The 27,202-nt window shown below is 39.6% G+C and overlaps 2 protein-coding genes across 4 annotated transcripts in view; one reads left to right on the top strand and one right to left on the bottom strand.

Moving 5' to 3' along the window:
• The window catches only part of LOC110520475 (uncharacterized), a 149,151-nt gene extending 142,588 nt beyond the window's left edge, over positions 1 to 6,563 (bottom strand). The window contains exons 1-3 of one of the 2 annotated variants that reach the window (XM_036975025.2): positions 6,413 to 6,563; positions 5,901 to 6,041; positions 5,750 to 5,801 (exon numbers count right to left, since the gene is read on the bottom strand). In XM_036975025.2, coding sequence (XP_036830920.2) covers positions 5,750 to 5,801; positions 5,901 to 5,950 — 102 coding nt within the window. In that variant the 5' untranslated portion in view covers positions 5,951 to 6,041; positions 6,413 to 6,563. The remainder of the gene's footprint in view (positions 1 to 5,749; positions 5,802 to 5,900; positions 6,042 to 6,412) is intronic. The other variant, XM_036975026.2, reaches the window with a different exon arrangement.
• The window catches only part of LOC110520476 (uncharacterized), an 84,308-nt gene continuing 63,666 nt past the window's right edge, over positions 6,561 to 27,202 (top strand). The window contains exons 1-2 of one of the 2 annotated variants that reach the window (XM_090230251.1): positions 6,673 to 6,907; positions 9,790 to 9,940. In XM_090230251.1, coding sequence (XP_090086377.1) covers positions 9,908 to 9,940 — 33 coding nt within the window. In that variant the 5' untranslated portion in view covers positions 6,673 to 6,907; positions 9,790 to 9,907. Of the gene's footprint in view, positions 6,908 to 9,789; positions 9,941 to 27,202 lie in introns of both variants that reach the window. The other variant, XM_036975027.2, reaches the window with a different exon arrangement.

Here is a 27,202-nt window from a genome sequence, read left to right as displayed (position 1 = left end):
GGTCATCCTTCAGGCTAGTAGACTAGCCCAGGGGTTCACAAAGGGTCATCCTTCAGGCTAGTAGGCTAGCCCAGTGCTTCACAAAGGGTCATCCTTCAGGCTAGTAGGCTAGCCCAGGGGTTCACAAAGGGTCATCCTTCAGGCTAGTAGGCTAGCCCAGGGGTTCACAAAGGGTCATCCTTCAGGCTAGTAGGCTAGCCCAGGGGTTCACAAAGGGTCATCCTTCAGGCTAGTAGACTAGCCCAGGGGTTCACAAAGGGTCATCCTTCAGGCTAGTAGGCTACCCAGGGGTTCACAAAGGGTCATCCTTCAGGCTAGTAGGCTAGCCCAGGGGTTCACAAAGGGTCATCCTTCAGGCTAGTAGGCTAGCCCAGGGGTTCACAAAGGGTCATCCTTCAGGCTAGTAGGCTAGCCCAGGGGTTCACAAAGGGTCATCCTTCAGGCTAGTAGGCTAGCCCAGGGGTTCACAAAGGGTCATCCTTCAGGCTAGTAGGCTAGCCCAGGGGTTCACAAAGGGTCATCCTTCAGGCTAGTAGGCTAGCCCAGGGGTTCACAAAGGGTCATCCTTCAGGCTAGTAGGCTAGCCCAGGGGTTCACAAAGGGTCATCCTTCAGGCTAGTAGGCTAGCCCAGGGGTTCACAAAGGGTCATCCTTCAGGCTAGTAGGCTAGCCCAGGGGTTCACAAAGGGTCATCCTTCAGGCTAGTAGGCTAGCCCAGGGGTTCACAAAGGGTCATCCTTCAGGCTAGTAGGCTAGCCCAGGGGTTCACAATTTTTTCACTCAGGCCCCCTTTCCGGCATTGGGGAACATCCTGCGCACGCGCCACATCTATTTCTATGGGCACAAGCACTGTTCATGACACCAACTGTTTACACCCCTCTTGTTGGCGGAGTTAAGATTTTGCAGGCTTAAACCTTATTTCCTACAATTCTACAAATTTTGTCATAGGGTGCAGAGACAGGTTCTTTTTTATAGCACTTTTTTTTTGCAATTCTATTAATTTTGCCATGTCTAATTGTGTATTTATGTGATATTTGAGTGACTCAAACATTTCAACAAAATCTATGGGCAAAAAAACGTTAGCTGGCATGGGCTAGATGATCTGAACATTTTTGACAAGTTAGAAATAGCTCTCTAAGGTATGCAATGACTGACATGACAAGAGAAACACTGATGATGGACTTACCAATTTTCAAATTGCACCTCTTGCATTCTACTATTACAACTTTTAAGAGTTGCATTCTACTATTACAACTTTTAAGAGTTGCATTCTACTATTTCAACTTTTAAGAGTTGCATTCTACTATTACAACTTTTAAGAGTTGCATTCTACTATTACAACTTTTAAGAGTTGCATTCTACTATTACAACTTTTAAGAGTTGCATTCTACTATTACAACTTTTAAGAGTTGCATTCTACTATTACAACTTTTAAGAGTTGCATTCTACTATTACAACTTTTAAGAGTTGCATTCTACTATTACAACTTTTAAGAGTTGCATTCTACTATTACAACTTTTAAGAGTTGCATTCTACTATTACAACTTTTAAGAGTTGCATTCTACTATTACAACTTTTAAGAGTTGCATTCTACTATTACAACTTTTAAGAGTTAGTTGAAAGCCGGATTGAGTTCCTTAAAAAATATATTTTTAAATCAGCATGTTGTTTGTGCAACAGTATCTTCTAAATCAAAGAGGAATATGTTAGCTACATGAAGTAGCTAAGAGAAAACTTGTAATGTAGCCAAAGCTCATAGGGTCCCCTAGGAAACACTTATCAAAACTTTTAGTTCCTACCCTGTCACAATAAAGCCTCCCTGGCATTTTAATTCGTGGTGATCTCAAAAAACAATGTATTCGAAGTGGCCACTACTATAACTATGGAAATAGTCATTATATTTCCAATATTCCAACAGTTTTGCACAAATTCGCAAGTCAAATCGCAATTGCAACATTTGGTTAAAAATAAGTCCTAGATTATTTGCCCATATCGTGCAGTACAACGTGGCAGTTTGGAAATTACCTCAATTGAGCAGTGGTGTAAAGTACTTAAGTAAAAATACTTTCAAGTACTACTTGTCTTTTTTTTGTTGGTATATGTACTTTATTTGACTATTTTTTATTTTTGACAACTTTTCCTTTTACTTCACTACATTCCTAAAGAAAATATTGTACTTTTTACTCCATACATTTTCCCTGACACCTAAAAGTACTTGTTACATTTTGAATGTAACGAGTAAAAAAAACACTCACAAACTTTTAGTTTGCTATTCACAATTAGCATTGCCTGATGTGAACCATGCCTCGAACAAAATAGATCTCAGAAGACCTAAGACAGCAGGACAGGAAAATGGTCCAATTCACGCACTTGTCAAGAGAACATCCCTGGTTATCTAATGCCTCTGATCTGGCAGACTCACTAAACACAAATTATTTGTTTGTAAATTGTCTGAGTGTTGGAGTGTGCCCCTGGCTATCTGTAAATAAAAACAAGAAAATGGTGCCATCTGGTTTGTTTAATAAGGAATTTGAAATGATTTCTACTTTTACTTTTGATACTTAATTACATTTGATCAATTACATTTACTTTTGATACTTAAGTATATCTAAAACCAAATACTTTTAGACATTTACTCAAGTTGTATTTTACAGGGTGAATCCCGTTTACTTGAGTAATTTTCTATTAATGTATCTTTACTTTTACTCAAGTATGATAATTAAGTACTTTTTCCACCACTGCAACTGAGTGCAGGAAACGCAGAAGTGATTAGTGCTGAAATGTGTTTTGGTTGAAGTTGAATTGAACAGTATAAAACAATCACTTAGAATGTATGAAATCAAATGAAATCACTTAGAGTGTATGTGTTGCCACCCTAGGATCCCTCACTACTTATAAAGCAAATGTACAACTGTTATCATTCAAACTAAAAATACTGTCAACTACCATCAGACCGTCCAATTCATTTTTAAATACCGGAATATAACATTTTGGCCATATCGCCCAGCCCTACTGACAGATCTACATGTAGGTCAAAGCCAATCTCCTGACTGTAATACAGAGAAAGTCTGGGAGGTGGGTAATCATTCCTCAAGAAACTGCCCACACACACACCCTGAGTAAGAGAGTGCACACATAGTGGCACATACTTTCTGACTTAAGAACAGGGAGGAGGGCAGCCAGGTCACCCATGACTCAAGTCAGTATTCGACATCAATCCATGCCTCTGATTCCAAAAGTTGAAAGTTGGAAACCAGCGATAGAAAGCAGTTATTTTTTATTATTTCAATCTTGTCTCATCACTGCAACTCCCCAACGGGCTCAGGAGGTGAAGGTCGAGTCATGCGTCCTCTGAAACATGATCCGCCAAACCAGGTTCCTTAATTAACACCCGCCCACTTAACCCGGAACCCAGCGGCACCAATGTGTTGGAGGAAACACCGTTCAACTGACGACCGAGGTCAGCCTGCATCAAGAAGTTGCTAGAACATGATGAGCCAAGTAAAGCACCCCGGCCAAACACTCCCCTAACCGGGATGACGCTGGGCCAGCCGGCCAAACACTCCCCTAACCGGGATGACGCTGGGCCAGCCGGCCAAACACTCCCCTAACCGGGATGACGCTGGGCCAATTGTGCACCGCCTTATGGGATTCCCGATCACAGCTGGATGTGATAAAGCCTGGGATACAGCCCGGGATCAAACCTGGGTCTGCGATGCAGTGCCTTAGACCGCTGTGCCATTCAGGAGGCCCAAGAAAGCTGTTTTAAGCCTATCCCAGTCCTTATCTTAACCATTCTGAGCTAATTACTAACCTTAGGAATTTGGAGTTAATGCCTGAACTTAACCTTAAATACTTCAAAATGTGACGTTTGAGAAACATGGATGGACGTCTAATTCTGACATGAGACTGTGAGAGCTAGCAGAGAGATGATTTTATTAACGGATATTCAACATGACTAATAATTTAGGGTTTCATGATGTTTAACCACATGTAACAGTACAAATTTAGACCGTCCCCTCGCCCATACCCGGGCGCGAACTAGGGACCTTCTGCACACATCAACAGTCACCCTCGAAGCATCGTTACCCATCGCTCCACAAAAGCCGCGGCCCTTGCAGAGCAAGGGGAACTACTACTTCAAGGTCTCAGAGCAAGTGACGTCACTGATTGAAACGCTATTTAGCGCCCACGCTAACTAAGCTAGCCGTTTCACATCCGTTACACTCACCCCCCTTTTGACCTTCCTCCTTTTTTTCCGCAGCAACCAGTAATCCGGGTCAACAGCATCAATGTAACAGTACAAATTTAGACCGTCCCCTCGCCCATACCCGGGCGTGAACTAGGGACCTTCTGCACACATCAACAGTCACCCTCGAAGCATCGTTACCCATCGCTCCACAAAAGCCGCGGCCCTTGCAGAGCAAGGGGAACTACTACTTCAAGGTCTCAGAGCAAGTGACGTCACTGATTGAAACGCTATTTAGCGCCCACGCTAACTAAGCTAGCCGTTTCACATCCGTTACACACAGAGGTCAACAGTACCGGGGTCACAACCCGTAACACCTAACCACAACACTGCAATGGTCAGCAGTCTACTTCAGTTTTTAAACCAAACAGACATCACCGTAATTACCTAATCAGGTACCTCTTTCCTTACAAAATATTTGAGAAGGTTAGAGAGTGTGCGAGGAATGGATGTTTTAACTTACACTAGGGGGCCTCTAACATGGGGTTATAGGGCACTGGTCACATGGTACACAGGTGACAAGAAAGTGTTAGCACGGGTGAGGGTTCTTACCTCCTCACAGGAAAATGCTTATATGCTTCACACAGTATTTATTATATGTAAAGTTGCTCTAGCTAATTTAGCTTAAATATCTGCAATAAATGGGAACATCACCCAACCAAAGATGTAGCTACGTCTGAAAAGCTAATTCTATGTGGACACATCCTGAACTGCTCTCAAACTGTGCCAGTTGTCATTACCCCTTCATATTGCAATCTAAATGAAATGGGACCCTCTGCCATGATAGTTATTTCTCCCTCAAAATAAGTTCTGTAGAAAATCCTCCCACAGATGTCTTGGCAGGAAAGTAACACGTGAACAAACGACAAAAACAGTTCAAGCAGCTCAGTCAGAAACAAGCCCTAGAGATAATCAAGTTGCTACCAGCTCTCACAGTCTCACGTCAGGGCAAATTCTTAAGGTTGGGCATTAACTTCAAATGGTTAAGGCAAGGGTTAAAGTTTGGAATAGGCTTAAAACAAACATCTCAAAAACTGCTTTCTATTGCTGGATTCAAACTTGCAACCTTTGAAATTAGAGGCAGATACTTAAGTTCAAGCATTAACTCCAAATTCATAAGGTTGGGCATTAACTTTGAATGGCATTAACTTTGTAAGGTTTAAGGCTTGGGATAGGCTTAAAACCAAAATATTAAAAACAACTTATTCTAACTTGCAACCTTTGGAATCAGAGGCAGATGCTTACGGAAACCAACTTCAAGGTAACAGTGCTCACTTTTGCCCCTAGTGGCCGGTTTCCACTTCATCTCCCAACGTCCTCAGACATAGATCGAATACTGACTTGTGTCGTCGGTGACCTGGCTGCTAGTTCAGCTGACATACCCACTGCTCCAAGAAGCAAGAAACCAGCGCTAAATGCAAATGTGCCCACAGCTGTCCCCTCGTCAACAATACTGCCCCCCCCCTCCTCACCGCATGATGAGTTGAAAATAAAACTTACTGCGTCAACTCCCGACGCTAGGATGGCCACCGAAATACATAGAATCAGAACCCTAAAGGGAGAGGGAGAGTGAATGAGTTAATCTACATTTTACACAGACAACTGTGTAACACAACACATAACAACATAATAGAGCCCGCTGAGCACTTGCCTCAGGTTCTTCAGTTGTCTCTGGTGTGTCGCCTGCATTGCCCCACTCATCCGAACTTCAAACTTAATTCCTACTGCAACTAGTGTTCTTCTCCGGGTTTAGTGGCAGCCCTAATGCATGTCGAGCAGGCCACGAACACAACTGAGACAAAAAACATGGCATTTATTTGTTGAACAACATGACATTATAAAAGTATATATCGTTAATGTCGAAAAAAATACTCTCTTCGCCGCGCGCGTGCATAAACGTTTTTGAAACGCACAATATTGTTGTCAATATATATATATATTTTACACATGATATTCATATAAAAGTGGAGACATGGATGCGGGTTATAAATCTCCTTTAAGAGTAGTTGGGTTTGTCTGTAGGCTTTACGCATGTGATGTCCGTACCTGTAGACTATCCAAATAGGCTATTATAACACATGGAAATGGGAAAACCACATAAGATCTCTGAACAAGTTTGTTAGTGAACGAGACAACAATTAACACAAAAAGCACTTTTTCTACCTGGGATCTGTTGCGCTTGTCGGGGGAAGAGTCTAGCGTGTGAGGGTATACACGCCAGATCCCGGCTATGTAAAATCACAGTTGTCCCGGTCGCTCTGTCACCAATATACAGATAATGAGCAGTCTCTCTCCTAACAGTTAAAGTTGAAGTGGTGCTTTGTAACAACATGGTTGTGTCCGTACATATGGGCAAGCGTGGTCGTTAACAGGGGGTGTGGTTGACGACAAACAAGAACAAGTTGCATTGATCAGAAAGAGGCTCACAACGTCCAGGGCAAATATGCAACCCAACGCACTGCACAAGCTCTGCTGATAGTCTGTATTTCCTTTAAGAAGAAGAATACGAAGGTTTCAACAAGTGGTCTGTAGTGGACATTCGGGACAGTTGTAGGCCTACATACATTTCCATTGCGTCCCTACGCAATAATGTTCCAGAGTTGCACCCTGGTTTTGTTGGTGGCTCTCTGCTACGCCGTATACCAGACAGAGGCGGAGGTAAGAGTCATTTTAACTAACTGTTTAATTGAACATGGTAAAAACTGTATTGTGTTACTCTTATGTGTTCAACTTGAGAAATAGGCTACTGTATAAGTTGTGCGTTTGGAGTTTTGGAAGTTGCGCTCATGGTGTGCTCGATGCCTCTCCAAGACTCAGCATTGACAATTGACTGAGTGCGTGTGTAAAGTTCAACAAATTAAATACAAGTTTGGTATCTTATTATGCATTTCTATGATGAAGAATTTCGCACAATACCTATAGAATAGCTGTGAATAAAGCCCAATGTCCAAACTTATGGTGGCAAATTCTTAGGAATTCTCACCATTTATCAGGTTCACATTGGACATCACTGACCACTCAGAATTACTCTACAGTAGTGCTGATTAGTGAATATATCTTCACCCAACACTTTGAATAGTCAGTTTTCTTTAGATGTTGAATGTAAAAACAAACATTTTGATTGTTTCTCCAAATATATAAAACCATATATTTTATTTAGCTTATTACTGTACTTACATTAGACATTATGATACTGTGAATATAATTGCATTGGTCACTTTGATGATACATGCTGCCATGAATTATTCTGGCATCATACCTCCAGAGCAGTGCAACATGGTCAGTCAAAGTGCTTAGTGTGGCTCTGAGAATCTCTACATAGAGCATTCTGCTAGGAGCACTCTCTGTGGTTTATATGTGTATGTTCATACAGTATACCTACTTTTGTGTCTCTGCTTTTTGAATAGTTGTGACTAAACTCTAACATTAAATGTATTTTACTGTACAGAAACATGTGGGTAAGCTCATTTTCGTATCAGTGTACAGTACCAGTCAAAAGTTTGGACACACCTACCTATTCCACCTACCATTTTTTCTTAATTTGTACTATTTTCTACATTGTAGAATAATAGTGAAGACATCAAAACTATGAAATAACACATATGGAATCATGTAGTAACCAAAAAAGTTTTTAACACAAAGAAGCCACCCTTTGCCTTGATGACAGCTTTGCACACTCTTGGCATTCTCTCAACCAGCTTCATGAGGTAGTCACCTGGAATGCATAGGTGACAGGTGTGCCTTGTTAAAAGTTAATTTGTGGAATTTCTTTCCTTCTTAATTAGTGGTCGACCCACTAATGGTGGCATGGCCCATTAATTTGGCCCGATTTCAAGTTTTCATAACAATCGGTAATCAGCATATTTGGATGCCGATTATGGCCGATTACATTGCATTCCATGAGGAAACTGTGTGGCAGGCTGACCACAGGTTACGCGAGTGCAGCAAGGAGCCAGGGTAAGTTGCCAGCTAGCATCAATCTTCACATAATCACTAGTTAACTACACATGGTTGATGATATTACTAGGTTAACTAGCTTGTCCTGCGTTGCATATAATCAATTTAAATTCTTAGCTTACTTCGCCAAACGGGGGATGATTTAACAAAATCGCAATCGCGAAAAAAGCACAATCGTTGCACAAATGTACCCAACCATAAACATCAATGCCTTTTTTAAAATCAATACACAGAAGTATATATTTTTAAACCTGCATATTTAGTTACAATAAATTAATGTTAGCAGGCAGTATTACTAGGGAAATTGTGTCCCTTCTCTTGCGTTCATTGCACACAGAGTCAGGGTACATGCAACACTTTGGGCCGCCTGCCTCGTTGCAAACTAATTTGCCAGAATTTTACATAATTATGACATAAAATTGAAGGTTGTGGACTATAACAGAAATATTTAGACTTAGGGTTGCCACCCGTTCGATCAAATATGGAATGATTCCATATTTCACTGAAAGAATAAACGTTTTGTTTTCGAAATTATAGTTTCTGGATTTGACCATATTAATGACCTAAGGCTCGTATTTCTGTGTTTATTATATTATAATTAAGTCTATGATTTGATATTTGATTGAGCAGTCTGACAGAGCGATGGTAGGCGGCAGCAGGCTCGTAAGCATTCATTCAAACTTTACGGCGTTTGCCAGCAGCTCTTAGCAATGCTTGATTCACACGCAGTTTATGACTTAAAGCCTATCAACTCCTGAAATTAGGCTGGCAATACTAAAGTGCCTTTTACAACATCCAATAGTCTAAGGTTTATGAAATTCAAATGGTATAGAGAGAAATAGTCAACGCATCATAATTCCCATAATGACTACAACCTAAAACTTCTTAACTGGGAATATTGAAGAACTGGGAATATTGAACCACATTTCATATGTTCTCATGTTCTGAGCAAGGAACTTAAAAGTTAGCTTTTTTACATGACACAAATTGCACTTTTACTTTCTTCTCCAACACTGTATTTTTGCATTATTTAAACCAAATTGAGCATGTTTCATTATTGGTCCTCCAATAATCTGTATCGGTATCGGCGTTGAAAAATCATAATCAGTCGACCTCTATTCTTAATGTGTTTGAGCCAATCAGTTGTGTTGTGACAAGGTAGGGGTGGTATACAGAATATAGCCTTATTTGGTGAAAGTCCAAGTCCATATAATGGCAAGAACAGCTCAAATAAGCAAAGAGAAATGACAGACCATCTTTACTTTAAGACATGAAGGTCAGTCAATGTGGAAAATTTCAACAACTTTCTTCAAGTGCAGTCGCAAAAACCATCAAGCTATATGGTGAAACTGGCTCTCATGAGGACCGCCACAAGAAAAGGAAGACCCTCCGCATGTGTGGTTCCCACCGTGAAGCATGGAGGAGGAGGTGTGATGGTGTGGGTGTGCTTTGCTGGTGACACTGTCAGTGATTTATTTAGAATCCGAGACACACTTAACCAGCATGGCTACCACAGCATTCTGCAGCGATATGCCATCCCATCTGGTTTTCACTTAGTGGGACTATCATTTGTTTTTCAACAGGACCATAACCCAACACACCACCAGGCTGTGTAAGGGCTATTTGACCAAGAAGGAGAGTGATGGAGTCCTGCATCAGATGACCTGGCCTCCACAATGACCCAACCTCAACCAAATTCCAATGGTTTTGGATGAGTTGGACCGCAGAGTGAAGGTAAAGCAACCAACAAGTGCTCAGCATATGTGGGAACCCCTTCAAGACTGTTGGAAAAGCATTCCAGGTGAAGCTGGTTGAGAGAATGCCAAGAGTGTGCAAAGCTGTCATCAAGGCAAAGGCTGGCTACTTTGAAGAATCAAATATATTTTGATTTGTTTAACACTTTTTTGGTTACTATATGATTCCATATGAATTATTTCATAGTTTTGATGTCTTCACTATTATTCTACAATGTAGAAAATAGTAAAAAATTATGAAAAACCCTTGAATGAGTAGGTGTGTCCAAACTTTTGACTGGTACTGTATATCTAAACTCGGCAAAAAAAGAAATGTCCTCTCACTGTCAACTGCGTTTATTTTCAGCAAACTTAACATGTGTAAATATTTATATGAACATAACAAGATTCAACAACTGAGGCATAAACTGAACAAGTTCCACAGACATGTGACTAACAGAAATTGAATAATGTGTCCTTGAACAAAGGGGGGGTCAAAATCAAAAGTAACAGTCAGTATCTGGTGTGGCCACCAGCTGCATGAAGTACTGTAATGCATCTCCTCCTCATGGACTGCACCAGATTTGCCAGTTCTTGCTGTGAGATGTTACCTCACTCTTCCACCAAGGCACCTGCAAGTTCCCAGACATTTCTGGGGAGATGGCCCTAGCCATCACCCTCCAATCCAACAGGTCCCAGACGTGCTCAATGGGATTGAGATCCAGGCTCTTCGCTGGCCATGGCAGAACACTGACATTCCTGTCTTGCTGGAAATCACGCACAGAACAAGCAGTATGGCTGGTGGCATTGTCATGCTGGAGTGTCATGTCAGGATGAGCCTGCAGGAAGGGTACCACATTAGGGAGGAGGATCTCTTCCCTGTTACACACATCTTTGAGATTGCCTGCAATGACAAAAAACTCAGTTCGATGATGCTAGGACACACCGCCCCAGACCATGACGGACCCTCCACCTCCAAATCGATCCTGCTCCAGAGTACAGGCCTCGGTGTAATGCTCATTCCTTCGACGATAAACACGAATCCGACCATCACCCCTGGTGAGACAAAACCGCGACTCGTCAGTGAAGAGCACTTTTTTGCCAGTCCTGTCTGGTCCAGCGACGGTGGGTTTGTGCCAATAGGCAACGTTGTTGCTGGTGATGTCTGGAGAGGACCTGCCTTACAACAGGCCTACAAGCCCTCAGTATAGCATCTCTAAGCCTATTGCGCACAGTCTGAGCACTGATGGAGCGATTGTGCATTCCTGGTGTAACTCGGGCAGTTGTTGTTGCCATCCTGTACCTGCCCCGCAGGTGTGATGTTCGGATGTACCGATCCTGTGCCGGTGTTGTTACACGTGGTCTGCCACTGCGAGGGCGATTGGCTGTCCGTCCTGTCTCTCTGTAGCGCTGTCTTAGGTGTCTCACAGTATGTACATTGCAATTTATTGCCCTGGGCACATCTGCAGTCCTCATGTCTCCTTGCAGCATGCCTAAGGCACGTTCACGCAGATGAGCAGGGACCCTGGGCGTCTTTCTTTTGGTGTTTTTCAGAGTCAGCAGAAAGGCCTCTTTAGTGTCCTAAGTTTTCATAACTGTGACCTTAATTGCCTACCGTCTGTAAGCTGTTAGTGTCTTTTAACGACCGTTCCACAGGTGCATGTTCATTAATTGTTATTGGTTCATTGAACAAGTATGGGAAACAGTGTTTAAACCCTTTACAATGAATATCTGTGAAGTTATTTGGATTTTTACGAATTATCTTTGAAAGACAGGGTCCTGAAAAAGGGACGTTTCTTTTTTTGCAGAGTTTATATCAGCTGAAGGTGTCTGCACCATCCAACACTCTTCACTCCCCGACAGACTGACAGACAGCTCACATTGCATTTCTCTGTTACTGTGTAATCTCCAGTGTGCCTTTTATCACAGTCCTGCTGTGCTTTGGTAATGTAGAAAATGCTAAACATGCAGCCCCCTCACCTTCCCTCCCATCCATAGGGACATGGCTATACATTTTCATTAACTGGTACCACTGTTTACTCCCAAGGCATACACTGTTAGGACAGGTTGACTAGATCCACAACTCCCCCTTCTACTTGAGAGCATGTTTAGAAGCATAGAGGGCCGAACACATTAAGTGTTATTAGTCTATTAGTACTAGATACTGCATTTCTCTTTTTTGATGAGAACACATAAATAATTAAATCTGCCCCACAGATTGAGCTCTGTGTGTGTGTGTGTGTGTGTGTGTGTGTGTGTGTGTGTGTGTCCAATGGTGGTGAGGGTTGAGGTTCAGTGGGCTCCTGTTACCAAGGTGATGAATTATGTCTGATGTGTTGAAAATGATCTTCAATAAAGCTTATTTTAACATGAAGGCACTTTTCCCAAAACATTCCGCCAAGTTGTTTTCCATTTGGAGGGCTGTGGAATGAGAAAACGCCCCAACCAGTTGTGCTTTCAATCAACGTTGGTTGGATGATATTTCTCTCCACTGTTTATCAGAAATGTTCTCAAACTGGCTTTCACCGGAAAAGAGAATCCATGTATGTAAACAGTGTACCAGAATAGGGGCTTTACAGCAGCGTTTCCCAAACTCGGTCCTCAGGACCACAAAGGGTGCATGTTTTAGTTTTTTTCCTAACACTACACAGCTGATTCAAACTATCAAAGCTTGTTGATGAGTTGAATATTTGAATCAGCTGTGTAATGCTAAGGCAACAACCAGAGGACCGAGTTTGGGAAGTCCTGCTTTACAGTATTTGGAAATAAGGCTTCCTCGTTATATCACTTAACCTTGACTCAAAGCACTTACTTGCACAGACTTCTCATTTGGATTGGGAATATGATGGTGGCAAGAGAAGGATGAGACATTACTGACAGGTAGCTGTTGTTTTGTTTTCTTATTGTTTTATAATCCCCGACTTTCAGAAGTCGATGAGAACTAGGCATTTCCCAGAAACACTCATGTTGGACCCTTCTGGTCTCATTAGCTCCGCAAGGCCAGTTAATGATCTGTGATTGAGATTAATGATGAACGGAGGAGAGAGACGAAGAGGAGGAGGAAGGAGAAAGGAGAGGACGGGAGCTTGGAGAAAAACATGCTCATACTAGAAGTTTCCTATGAGTCTAGAAAAATGAAGTGAATGAACTGTAAAACCACAACTAACCCCATAAGGCATGCACTACTAATATGGGCCATTAAAAAGTGTGTGTGTGTTTGTGGGGGGGTTGGAAGGAGAACAGCAGGACACAGTACATCTGGACAGACTACCCCCCAGAGAGTTGGAGGGAGAGGAAAGGAAAAGAGAACGTGCCAAAACGCTGTGTTCTGTTGGATTGGCTAGTGTTGCTAACTGGATGAAACCATTGGGAAGAGAGAGAGAGAGAGAGAAAGCATGAGGAGTTGCAACATTTCCTTCTCATCTGGATCTGCTGTATAGATTTACATAAAGTGTTCTGACTAGTGGAGGCTGCTGAGGGGGGGACGGCTCATAATAATGGCTGGAACGAAGCGAATGGAATGGCATCAAACACATGGAAACAATGTGTTTGTTGTATTTGATACCATTCCACTGATTCTGCTCCAGCCATTACAACGAGCCTGTCTTTCCCAATTAAGGTGCCACCAACCTCCTGTGGTTCCGACCCACACGCGGGAGCTGTGTTTTGATCAGCAACATTACGTTTGTGATGCCAGCAGATGTTCTCTCCACACGCCCGTCGAGAACAATATGGCCAACAGATAAACAGATTTCTCTCTGTGAGAAACATTGTGGCCTTTTGATCCAAATCCCTATCTAGGATGCTCTGTTGTTTTAGGGTCCTGGTCTGAAGTATGTGTCATTGGTTTTGTGTCTTTTCCTCCTCTGTGTCCTTTGTTTAAGTACATTAGATATTGATCAGTGGCTGGGATGTACTCCTGCTGTAGTTTTTCTCTGTGTGTGTGTGTGTGTGTGTGTGTGTGTGTGTGTGTGTGTGTGTGTGTGTGTGTGTGTGTGTGTGTGTGTGTGTGTGTGTGTGTGTGTGTGTGTGTGTGTGTGTGTGCATGCTTGCTTATCTCTTCTGTTTCTGCAGAGAAAAATCATCTTACTAGTCACATGCCTCCACACACACACACACACACACACACACACACACACACACACACACACACACATTATAACCATGAGGATTTATAAGAACACATTGTAAAAGCATAACCTGTCCTGTATCAGTATGTTGGTATTTGACCCCTATCAGCATGTTGGTATTTGACCCCTATCAGTATGTTGGTATTTGACCTGTATCAGTATGTTGGTATTTGATCTGTATCAGTATGTTGGTATTTGACCCCTATCAGTATGTTGGTATTTGACCCCTATCAGTATGTTGGTATTTGACCCCTATCAGTATGTTGGTATTTGACCCCTATCAGTATGTTGGTATTTGACCCCTATCAGTATGTTGGTATTTGACCCCTATCAGTATGTTGGTATTTGACCCCTATCAGTATGTTGGTATTTGATCTGTATCAGTATTTTGGTATTTGACCCCTATCAGTATGTTGGTATTTGACCCCTATCAGTATGTTGGTATTTGACCCCTATCAGTATGTTGGTATTTGACCCCTATCAGTATGTTGGTATTTGACCTGTATCAGTATGTTGGTATTTGATCTGTATCAGTATGTTGGTATTTGACCCCTATCAGTATGTTGGTATTTGACCCCTATCAGTATGTTGGTATTTGACCCCTATCAGTATGTTGGTATTTGACCCCTATCAGTATGTTGGTATTTGACCCCTATCAGTATGTTGGTATTTGACCCCTATCAGTATGTTGGTATTTGACCCCTATCAGTATGTTGGTATTTGATCTGTATCAGTATTTTGGTATTTGACCCCTATCAGTATGTTGGTATTTGACCCCTATCAGTATGTTGGTATTTGACCCCTATCAGTATGTTGGTATTTGACCCCTATCAGTATGTTGGTATTTGACCCCTATCAGCATGTTGGTATTTGACCCCTATCAGTATGTTGGTATTTGACCCCTATCAGTATGTTGGTATTTGATCTGTATCAGTATGTTGGTATTTGACCCCTATCAGTATGTTGGTATTTGATCTGTATCAGTATGTTGGTATTTGACCCCTATCAGTATGTTGGTATTTGACCCCTATCAGTATGTTGGTATTTGACCCCTATCAGTATGTTGGTATTTGATCTGTATCAGTATGTTGGTATTTGACCCCTATCAGTATGTTGGTATTTGACCCCTATCAGTATGTTGGTATTTGATCTGTATCAGTATGTTGGTATTTGATCTGTATCAGTATGTTGGTATTTGACCCCTATCAGTATGTTGGTATTTGACCCCTATCAGTATGTTGGTATTTGATCTGTATCAGTATGTTGGTATTTGACCCCTATCAGTATGTTGGTATTTGACCCCTATCAGTATGTTGGTATTTGATCTGTATCAGTATGTTGGTATTTGATCTGTATCAGTATGTTGGTATTTGACCTGTATCAGTATGTTGGTATTTGACCCCTATCAGTATGTTGGTATTTGATCTGTATCAGTATATTGGTATTTGACCCCTATCAGTATGTTGGTATTTGATCTGTATCAGTATGTTGGTATTTGACCCCTATCAGTATGTTGGTATTTGATCTGTATCAGTATGTTGGTATTTGACCCCTATCAGTATGTTGGTATTTGACCCCTATCAGTATGTTGGTATTTGATCTGTATCAGTATGTTGGTATTTGACCCCTATCAGTATGTTGGTATTTGATCTGTATCAGTATGTTGGTATTTGACCCCTATCAGTATGTTGGTATTTGACCCCTATCAGTATGTTGGTATTTGACCCCTATCAGTATGTTGGTATTTGATCTGTATCAGTATGTTGGTATTTGATCTGTATCAGTATGTTGGTATTTGATCTGTATCAGTATGTTGGTATTTGATCTGTATCAGTATGTTGGTATTTGATCTGTATCAGTATGTTGGTATTTGATCTGTATCAGTATGTTGGTATTTGATCTGTATCAGTATGTTGGTATTTGATCTGTATCAGTATGTTGGTATTTGATCTGTATCAGTATGTTGGTATTTGACCCCTATCAGTATGTTGGTATTTGATCTGTATCAGTATGTTGGTATTTGACCCCTATCAGTATGTTGGTATTTGATCTGTATCAGTATGTTGGTATTTGACCCCTATCAGTATGTTGGTATTTGACCCCTATCAGTATGTTGGTATTTGACCCCTATCAGTATGTTGGTATTTGACCCCTATCAGTATGTTGGTATTTGACCCCTATCAGTATGTTGGTATTTGACCCCTATCAGTATGTTGGTATTTGACCTGTATCAGTATGTTGGTATTTGACCCCTATCAGTATGTTGGTATTTGATCTGTATCAGTATGTTGGTATTTGATCTGTATCAGTATGTTGGTATTTGACCCCTATCAGTATGTTGGTATTTGACCCCTATCAGTATGTTGGTATTTGATCTGTATCAGTATGTTGGTATTTGACCCCTATCAGTATGTTGGTATTTGACCCCTATCAGTATGTTGGTATTTGATCTGTATCAGTATGTTGGTATTTGACCCCTATCAGTATGTTGGTATTTGACCCCTATCAGTATGTTGGTATTTGATCTGTATCAGCATGTTGGTATTTGATCTGTATCAGTATGTTGGTATTTGACCCCTATCAGTATGTTGGTATTTGATCTGTATCAGTATGTTGGTATTTGACCCCTATCAGTATGTTGGTATTTGACCCCTATCAGTATGTTGGTATTTGATCTGTATCAGTATGTTGGTATTTGACCCCTATCAGTATGTTGGTATTTGACCCCTATCAGTATGTTGGTATTTGATCTGTATCAGTATGTTGGTATTTGACCCCTATCAGTATGTTGGTATTTGACCCCTATCAGTATGTTGGTATTTGATCTGTATCAGTATGTTGGTATTTGATCTGTATCAGTATGTTGGTATTTGACCCCTATCAGTATGTTGGTATTTGATCTGTATCAGTATGTTGGTATTTGACCCCTATCAGTATGTTGGTATTTGATCTGTATCAGTATGTTGGTATTTGACCCCTATCAGTATGTTGGTATTTGACCCCTATCAGTATGTTGGTATTTGACCCCTATCAGTATGTTGGTATTTGACCCCTATCAGTATGTTGGTATTTGACCCCTATCAGTATGTTGGTATTTGACCCCTATCAGTATGTTGGTATTTGACCCCTATCAGTATGTTGGTATTTGACCTGTATCAGTATGTTGGTATTTGATCTGTATCAGTATGTTGGTATTTGACCCCTATCAGTATGTTGGTATTTGACCCCTATCAGTATGTTGGTATTTGACCCCTATCAGTATGTTGGTATTTGATCTGTATCAGTATGTTGGTATTTGATCTGTATCAGTATGTTGGTATTTGACCCCTATCAGTATGTTGGTATTTGACCCCTATCAGTATGTTGGTATTTGACCCCTATCAGTATGTTGGTATTTGATCTGTATCAGTATGTTGGTATTTGACCTGTATCAGTATGTTGGTATTTGATCTGTATCAGTATGTTGGTATTTGACCCCTATCAGTATGTTGGTATTTGATCTGTATCAGTGTGTTGGTATTTGACCTGTATCAGTATGTTGGTATTTGACCCCTATCAGTATGTTGGTATTTGATCTGTATCAGTATGTTGGTATTTGACCTGTATCAGTATGTTGGTATTTGACCCCTATCAGTATGTTGGTATTTGATCTGTATCAGTATGTTGGTATTTGATCTGTATCAGTATGTTGGTATTTGACCCCTATCAGTATGTTGGTATTTGACCTGTATCAGTATGTTGGTATTTGACCCCTATCAGTATGTTGGTATTTGATCTGTATCAGTATGTTGGTATTTGACCTGTATCAGTATGTTGGTATTTGACCCCTATCAGTATGTTGGTATTTGACCCCTATCAGTATGTTGGTATTTGATCTGTATCAGTATGTTGGTATTTGACCCCTATCAGTATGTTGGTATTTGACCCCTATCAGTATGTTGGTATTTGATCTGTATCAGTATGTTGGTATTTGATCTGTATCAGTATGTTGGTATTTGATCTGTGTCAGTATGTTGGTATTTGATCTGTATCAGTATGTTGGTATTTGATCTGTATCGGTATGTTGGTATTTGATCTGTATCAGTATGTTGGTATTTGATCTGTATCAGTATGTTGGTATTTGATCTGTATCAGTATGTTGGTATTTGACCTGTATCAGTATGTTGGTATTTGATCTGTATCAGTATGTTGGTATTTGACCTGTATCAGTATGTTGGTATTTGACCCCTATCAGTATGTTGGTATTTGACCCCTATCAGTATGTTGGTATTTGATCTGTATCAGTATGTTGGTATTTGACCCCTATCAGTATGTTGGTATTTGACCCCTATCAGTATGTTGGTATTTGACCCCTATCAGTATGTTGGTATTTGACCTGTATCAGTATGTTGGTATTTGACCCCTATCAGTATGTTGGTATTTGACCTGTATCAGTATGTTGGTATTTGACCTGTATCAGTATGTTGGTATTTGATCTGTATCAGTATGTTGGTATTTGACCCCTATCAGTATGTTGGTATTTGACCCCTATCAGTATGTTGGTATTTGACCTGTATCAGTATGTTGGTATTTGACCTGTATCAGTATGTTGGTATTTGACCCCTATCAGTATGTTGGTATTTGACCCCTATCAGTATGTTGGTATTTTACCCCTATCAGTATGTTGGTATTTGATCTGTATCAGTATGTTGGTATTTGACCCCTATCAGTATGTTGGTATTTGACCCCTATCAGTATGTTGGTATTTGATCTGTATCAGTATGCTGGTATTTGACCCCTATCAGTATGTTGGTATTTGACCTGTATCAGTATGTTGGTATTTGACCCCTATCAGTATGTTGGTATTTGATCTGTATCAGTATGTTGGTATTTGACCTGTATCAGTATGTTGGTATTTGACCCCTATCAGTATGTTGGTATTTGACCCCTATCAGTATGTTGGTATTTGATCTGTATCAGTATGTTGGTATTTGACCCCTATCAGTATGTTGGTATTTGACCCCTATCAGTATGTTGGTATTTGATCTGTATCAGTTTGTTGGTATTTGATCTGTATCAGTATGTTGGTATTTGATCTGTATCAGTATGTTGGTATTTGATCTGTATCAGTATGTTGGTATTTGATCTGTATCAGTATGTTGGTATTTGATCTGTATCAGTATGTTGGTATTTGATCTGTATCAGTATGTTGGTATTTGATCTGTATCAGTATGTTGGTATTTGACCTGTATCAGTATGTTGGTATTTGATCTGTATCAGTATGTTGGTATTTGACCCCTATCAGTATGTTGGTATTTGACCCCTATCAGTATGTTGGTATTTGACCCCTATCAGTATGTTGGTATTTGATCTGTATCAGTATGTTGGTATTTGATCTGTATCAGTATGTTGGTATTTGACCCCTATCAGTATGTTGGTATTTGACCCCTATCAGTATGTTGGTATTTGACCCCTATCAGTATGTTGGTATTTGATCTGTATCAGTATGTTGGTATTTGATCTGTATCAGTATGTTGGTATTTGACCCCTATCAGTATGTTGGTATTTGACCCCTATCAGTATGTTGGTATTTGACCCCTATCAGTATGTTGGTATTTGATCTGTATCAGTATGTTGGTATTTGACCTGTATCAGTATGTTGGTATTTGATCTGTATCAGTATGTTGGTATTTGACCCCTATCAGTATGTTGGTATTTGATCTGTATCAGTATGTTGGTATTTGACCTGTATCAGTATGTTGGTATTTGACCCCTATCAGTATGTTGGTATTTGATCTGTATCAGTATGTTGGTATTTGATCTGTATCAGTATGTTGGTATTTGATCTGTATCAGTATGTTGGTATTTGACCTGTATCAGTATGTTGGTATTTGACCCCTATCAGTATGTTGGTATTTGACCCCTATCAGTATGTTGGTATTTGACCTGTATCAGTATGTTGGTATTTGACCCCTATCAGTATGTTGGTATTTGATCTGTATCAGTATGTTGGTATTTGACCTGTATCAGTATGTTGGTATTTGACCCCTATCAGTATGTTGGTATTTGATCTGTATCAGTATGTTGGTATTTGATCTGTATCAGTATGTTGGTATTTGACCCCTATCAGTATGTTGGTATTTGACCCCTATCAGTATGTTGGTATTTGATCTGTATCAGTATGTTGGTATTTGACCCCTATCAGTATGTTGGTATTTGACCTGTATCAGTATGTTGGTATTTGACCCCTATCAGTATGTTGGTATTTGATCTGTATCAGTATGTTGGTATTTGACCTGTATCAGTATGTTGGTATTTGACCCCTATCAGTATGTTGGTATTTGACCCCTATCAGTATGTTGGTATTTAATCTGTATCAGTATGTTGGTATTTGACCCCTATCAGTATGTTGGTATTTGACCCCTATCAGTATGTTGGTATTTGATCTGTATCAGTATGTTGGTATTTGATCTGTATCAGTATGTTGGTATTTGATCTGTATCAGTATGTTGGTATTTGATCTGTATCAGTATGTTGGTATTTGATCTGTATCAGTATGTTGGTATTTGATCTGTATCAGTATGTTGGTATTTGACCTGTATCAGTATGTTGGTATTTGATCTGTATCAGTATGTTGGTATTTGACCTGTATCAGTATGTTGGTATTTGACCCCTATCAGTATGTTGGTATTTGACCCCTATCAGTATGTTGGTATTTGATCTGTATCAGTATGTTGGTATTTGACCCCTATCAGTATGTTGGTATTTGACCCCTATCAGTATGTTGGTATTTGACCCCTATCAGTATGTTGGTATTTGACCTGTATCAGTATGTTGGTATTTGACCCCTATCAGTATGTTGGTATTTGACCTGTATCAGTATGTTGGTATTTGACCTGTATCAGTATGTTGGTATTTGATCTGTATCAGTATGTTGGTATTTGACCCCTATCAGTATGTTGGTATTTGACCCCTATCAGTATGTTGGTATTTGACCTGTATCAGTATGTTGGTATTTGACCTGTATCAGTATGTTGGTATTTGACCCCTATCAGTATGTTGGTATTTGACCCCTATCAGTATGTTGGTATTTTACCCCTATCAGTATGTTGGTATTTGATCTGTATCAGTATGTTGGTATTTGACCCCTATCAGTATGTTGGTATTTGACCCCTATCAGTATGTTGGTATTTGATCTGTATCAGTATGTTGGTATTTGACCCCTATCAGTATGTTGGTATTTGACCTGTATCAGTATGTTGGTATTTGACCCCTATCAGTATGTTGGTATTTGATCTGTATCAGTATGTTGGTATTTGACCTGTATCAGTATGTTGGTATTTGACCCCTATCAGTATGTTGGTATTTGACCCCTATCAGTATGTTGGTATTTGATCTGTATCAGTATGTTGGTATTTGACCCCTATCAGTATGTTGGTATTTGACCCCTATCAGTATGTTGGTATTTGATCTGTATCAGTTTGTTGGTATTTGATCTGTATCAGTATGTTGGTATTTGATCTGTATCAGTATGTTGGTTTTTGATCTGTATCAGTATGTTGGTATTTGACCCCTATCAGTATGTTGGTATTTGACCCCTATCAGTATGTTGGTATTTGACCCCTATCAGTATGTTGGTATTTGATCTGTATCAGTATGTTGGTATTTGACCCCTATCAGTATGTTGGTATTTGACCCCTATCAGTATGTTGGTATTTGACCCCTATCAGTATGTTGGTATTTGACCTGTATCAGTATGTTGGTATTTGACCCCTATCAGTATGTTGGTATTTGACCTGTATCAGTATGTTGGTATTTGACCTGTATCAGTATGTTGGTATTTGACCTGTATCAGTATGTTGGTATTTGACCCCTATCAGTATGTTGGTATTTGACCCCTATCAGTATGTTGGTATTTGATCTGTATCAGTATGTTGGTATTTGACCCCTATCAGTATGTTGGTATTTGACCCCTATCAGTATGTTGGTATTTGATCTGTATCAGTTTGTTGGTATTTGATCTGTATCAGTATGTTGGTATTTGATCTGTATCAGTATGTTGGTATTTGATCTGTATCAGTATGTTGGTATTTGATCTGTATCAGTATGTTGGTATTTGATCTGTATCAGTATGTTGGTATTTGATCTGTATCAGTATGTTGGTATTTGATCTGTATCAGTATGTTGGTATTTGATCTGTATCAGTATGTTGGTATTTGATCTGTATCAGTATGTTGGTATTTGACCCCTATCAGTATGTTGGTATTTGACCTGTATCAGTATGTTGGTATTTGATCTGTATCAGTATGTTGGTATTTGACCCCTATCAGTATGTTGGTATTTGACCCCTATCAGTATGTTGGTATTTGACCCCTATCAGTATGTTGGTATTTGATCTGTATCAGTATGTTGGTATTTGACCCCTATCAGTATGTTGGTATTTGACCCCTATCAGTATGTTGGTATTTGACCCCTATCAGTATGTTGGTATTTGACCTGTATCAGTATGTTGGTATTTGACCCCTATCAGTATGTTGGTATTTGACCTGTATCAGTATGTTGGTATTTGACCTGTATCAGTATGTTGGTTTTTGATCTGTATCAGTATGTTGGTATTTGACCCCTATCAGTATGTTGGTATTTGACCCCTATCAGTATGTTGGTATTTGTCCTGTATCAGTATGTTGGTATTTGACCTGTATCAGTATGTTGGTATTTGACCCCTATCAGTATGTTGGTATTTGATCTGTATCAGTATGTTGGTATTTGACCCCTATCAGTATGTTGGTATTTGACCTGTATCAGTATGTTGGTATTTGATCTGTATCAGTATGTTGGTATTTGACCTGTATCAGTATGTTGGTATTTGACCCCTATCAGTATGTTGGTATTTGACCCCTATCAGTATGTTGGTATTTGATCTGTATCAGTATGTTGGTATTTGACCCCTATCAGTATGTTGGTATTTGACCCCTATCAGTATGTTGGTATTTGACCCCTATCAGTATGTTGGTATTTGACCCCTATCAGTATGTTGGTATTTGACCTGTATCAGTATGTTGGTATTTGACCCCTATCAGTATGTTGGTATTTGACCCCTATCAGTATGTTGGTATTTGATCTGTATCAGTATGTTGGTATTTGACCTGTATCAGTATGTTGGTATTTGACCTGTATCAGTATGTTGGTATTTGATCTGTATCAGTATGTTGGTATTTGACCCCTATCAGTATGTTGGTATTTGACCTGTATCAGTATGTTGGTATTTGACCTGTATCAGTATGTTGGTATTTGATCTGTATCAGTATGTTGGTATTTGACCCCTATCAGTATGTTGGTATTTGACCCCTATCAGTATGTTGGTATTTGACCTGTATCAGTATGTTGGTATTTGACCTGTATCAGTATGTTGGTATTTGACCTGTATCAGTATGTTGGTATTTGACCTGTATCAGTATGTTGGTATTTGACCCCTATCAGTATGTTGGTATTTGACCTGTATCAGTATGTTGGGATTTGACCCCTATCAGTATGTTGGTATTTGACCCCTATCAGTATGTTGGTATTTGACCCCTATCAGTATGTTGGTATTTGACCTGTATCAGTATGTTGGTATTTGACCCCTATCAGTATGTTGGTATTTGACCTGTATCAGTATGTTGGTATTTGACCTGTATCAGTATGTTGGTATTTGACCCCTATCAGTATGTTGGTATTTGACCCCTATCAGTATGTTGGTATTTGATCTGTATCAGTATGTTGGTATTTGATCTGTATCAGTATGTTGGTATTTGATCTGTATCAGTATGTTGGTATTTGACCCCTATCAGTATGTTGGTATTTGATCTGTATCAGTATGTTGGTATTTGACCTGTATCAGTATGTTGGTATTTGACCCCTATCAGTATGTTGGTATTTGACCCCTATCAGTATGTTGGTATTTGACCCCTATCAGTATGTTGGTATTTGATCTGTATCAGTATGTTGGTATTTGTCCCCTATCAGTATGTTGGTATTTGATCTGTATCAGTATGTTGGTATTTGATCTGTATCAGTATGTTGGTATTTGACCCCTATCAGTATGTTGGTATTTGACCCTATCAGTATGTTGGTATTTGATCTGTATCAGTATGTTGGTATTTGACCCCTATCAGTATGTTGGTATTTGACCCCTATCAGTATGTTGGTATTTGATCTGTATCAGTATGTTGGTATTTGATCTGTATCAGTATGTTGGTATTTGATCTGTATCAGTATGTTGGTATTTGATCTGTATCAGTATGTTGGTATTTGATCTGTATCAGTATGTTGGTATTTGATCTGTATCAGTATGTTGGTATTTGACCTGTATCAGTATGTTGGTATTTGATCTGTATCAGTATGTTGGTATTTGACCTGTATCAGTATGTTGGTATTTGACCCCTATCAGTATGTTGGTATTTGACCCCTATCAGTATGTTGGTATTTGATCTGTATCAGTATGTTGGTATTTGACCCCTATCAGTATGTTGGTATTTGACCCCTATCAGTATGTTGGTATTTGACCCCTATCAGTATGTTGGTATTTGACCCCTATCAGTATGTTGGTATTTGACCTGTATCAGTATGTTGGTATTTGACCCCTATCAGTATGTTGGTATTTGACCCCTATCAGTATGTTGGTATTTGATCTGTATCAGTATGTTGGTATTTGACCTGTATCAGTATGTTGGTATTTGACCTGTATCAGTATGTTGGTATTTGATCTGTATCAGTATGTTGGTATTTGACCCCTATCAGTATGTTGGTATTTGACCTGTATCAGTATGTTGGTATTTGACCTGTATCAGTATGTTGGTATTTGATCTGTATCAGTATGTTGGTATTTGACCCCTATCAGTATGTTGGTATTTGACCCCTATCAGTATGTTGGTATTTGACCTGTATCAGTATGTTGGTATTTGACCTGTATCAGTATGTTGGTATTTGACCTGTATCAGTATGTTGGTATTTGACCTGTATCAGTATGTTGGTATTTGACCCCTATCAGTATGTTGGTATTTGACCTGTATCAGTATGTTGGGATTTGACCCCTATCAGTATGTTGGTATTTGACCCCTATCAGTATGTTGGTATTTGACCCCTATCAGTATGTTGGTATTTGACCTGTATCAGTATGTTGGTATTTGACCCCTATCAGTATGTTGGTATTTGACCTGTATCAGTATGTTGGTATTTGACCTGTATCAGTATGTTGGTATTTGACCCCTATCAGTATGTTGGTATTTGACCCCTATCAGTATGTTGGTATTTGATCTGTATCAGTATGTTGGTATTTGATCTGTATCAGTATGTTGGTATTTGATCTGTATCAGTATGTTGGTATTTGACCCCTATCAGAATGTTGGTATTTGACCCCTATCAGTATGTTGGTATTTGACCTGTATCAGTATGTTGGTATTTGACCCCTATCAGTATGTTGGTATTTGATCTGTATCAGTATGTTGGTATTTGACCCCTATCAGTATGTTGGTATTTGACCCCTATCAGTATGTTGGTATTTGACCTGTATCAGTATGTTGGTATTTGACCCCTATCAGTATGTTGGTATTTGACCCCTATCAGTATGTTGGTATTTGATCTGTATCAGTATGTTGGTATTTGACCTGTATCAGTATGTTGGTATTTGACCCCTATCAGTATGTTGGTATTTGACCCCTATCAGTATGTTGGTATTTGACCTGTATCAGTATGTTGGTATTTGACCCCTATCAGTATGTTGGTATTTGATCTGTATCAGTATGTTGGTATTTGACCCCTATCAGTATGTTGGTATTTGACCCCTATCAGTATGTTGGTATTTGATCTGTATCAGTATGTTGGTATTTGACCCCTATCAGTATGTTGGTATTTGATCTGTATCAGTATGTTGGTATTTGATCTGTATCAGTATGTTGGTATTTGATCTGTATCAGTATGTTGGTATTTGATCTGTATCAGTATGTTGGTATTTGATCTGTATCAGTATGTTGGTATTTGACCCCTATCAGTATGTTGGTATTTGACCCCTATCAGTATGTTGGTATTTGACCCCTATCAGTATGTTGGTATTTGATCTGTATCAGTATGTTGGTATTTGACCTGTATCAGTATGTTGGTATTTGATCTGTATCAGTATGTTGGTATTTGACCCCTATCAGTATGTTGGTATTTGACCTGTATCAGTATGTTGGTATTTGACCTGTATCAGTATGTTGGTATTTGACCCCTATCAGTATGTTGGTATTTGACCCCTATCAGTATGTTGGTATTTGACCCCTATCAGTATGTTGGTATTTGATCTGTATCTGTATGTTGGTATTTGATCTGTATCAGTATGTTGGTATTTGATCTGTATCAGTATGTTGGTATTTGACCCCTATCAGTATGTTGGTATTTGACCCCTATCAGTATGTTGGTATTTGACCTGTATCAGTATGTTGGTATTTGATCTGTATCAGTATGTTGGTATTTGATCTGTATCAGTATGTCGGTATTTGACCCCTATCAGTATGTTGGTATTTGACCCCTATCAGTATGTTGGTATTTGACCTGTATCAGTATGTTGGTATTTGACCCCTATCAGTATGTTGGTATTTGACCCCTATCAGTATGTTGGTATTTGACCTGTATCAGTATGTTGGTATTTGACCTGTATCAGTATGTTGGTATTTGACCCCTATCAGTATGTTGGTATTTCACCCCTATCAGTATGTTGGTATTTGACCCCTATCAGTATGTTGGTATTTGACCTGTATCAGTATGTTGGTATTTGACCCCTATCAGTATGTTGGTATTTGACCCCTATCAGTATGTTGGTATTTTACCCCTATCAGTATGTTGGTATTTGACCTGTATGTTGGTATTTGACCCCTATCAGTATGTTGGTATTTGATCTGTATCAGTATGTTGGTATTTGACCCCTATCAGTATGTTGGTATTTGACCCCTATCAGTATGTTGGTATTTTACCTGTATCAGTATGTTGGTATTTGACCCCTATCAGTATGTTGGTATTTGACCCCTATCAGTATGTTGGTATTTGATCTGTATCAGTATGTTGGTATTTGACCTGTATCAGTATGTTGGTATTTGACCCCTATCAGTATGTTGGTATTTGACCCCTATCAGTATGTT

This window comes from Oncorhynchus mykiss, chromosome 3 (assembly GCF_057628025.1).
Source record: "Oncorhynchus mykiss isolate SJ-2025 chromosome 3, ASM5762802v1, whole genome shotgun sequence".
Classification (NCBI taxonomy): Eukaryota; Metazoa; Chordata; class Actinopteri; order Salmoniformes; family Salmonidae; genus Oncorhynchus; species Oncorhynchus mykiss.
The sequence above is the reverse complement of the archived record's forward strand: the minus strand, read 5'-3'. Positions and strand labels throughout refer to the sequence as shown.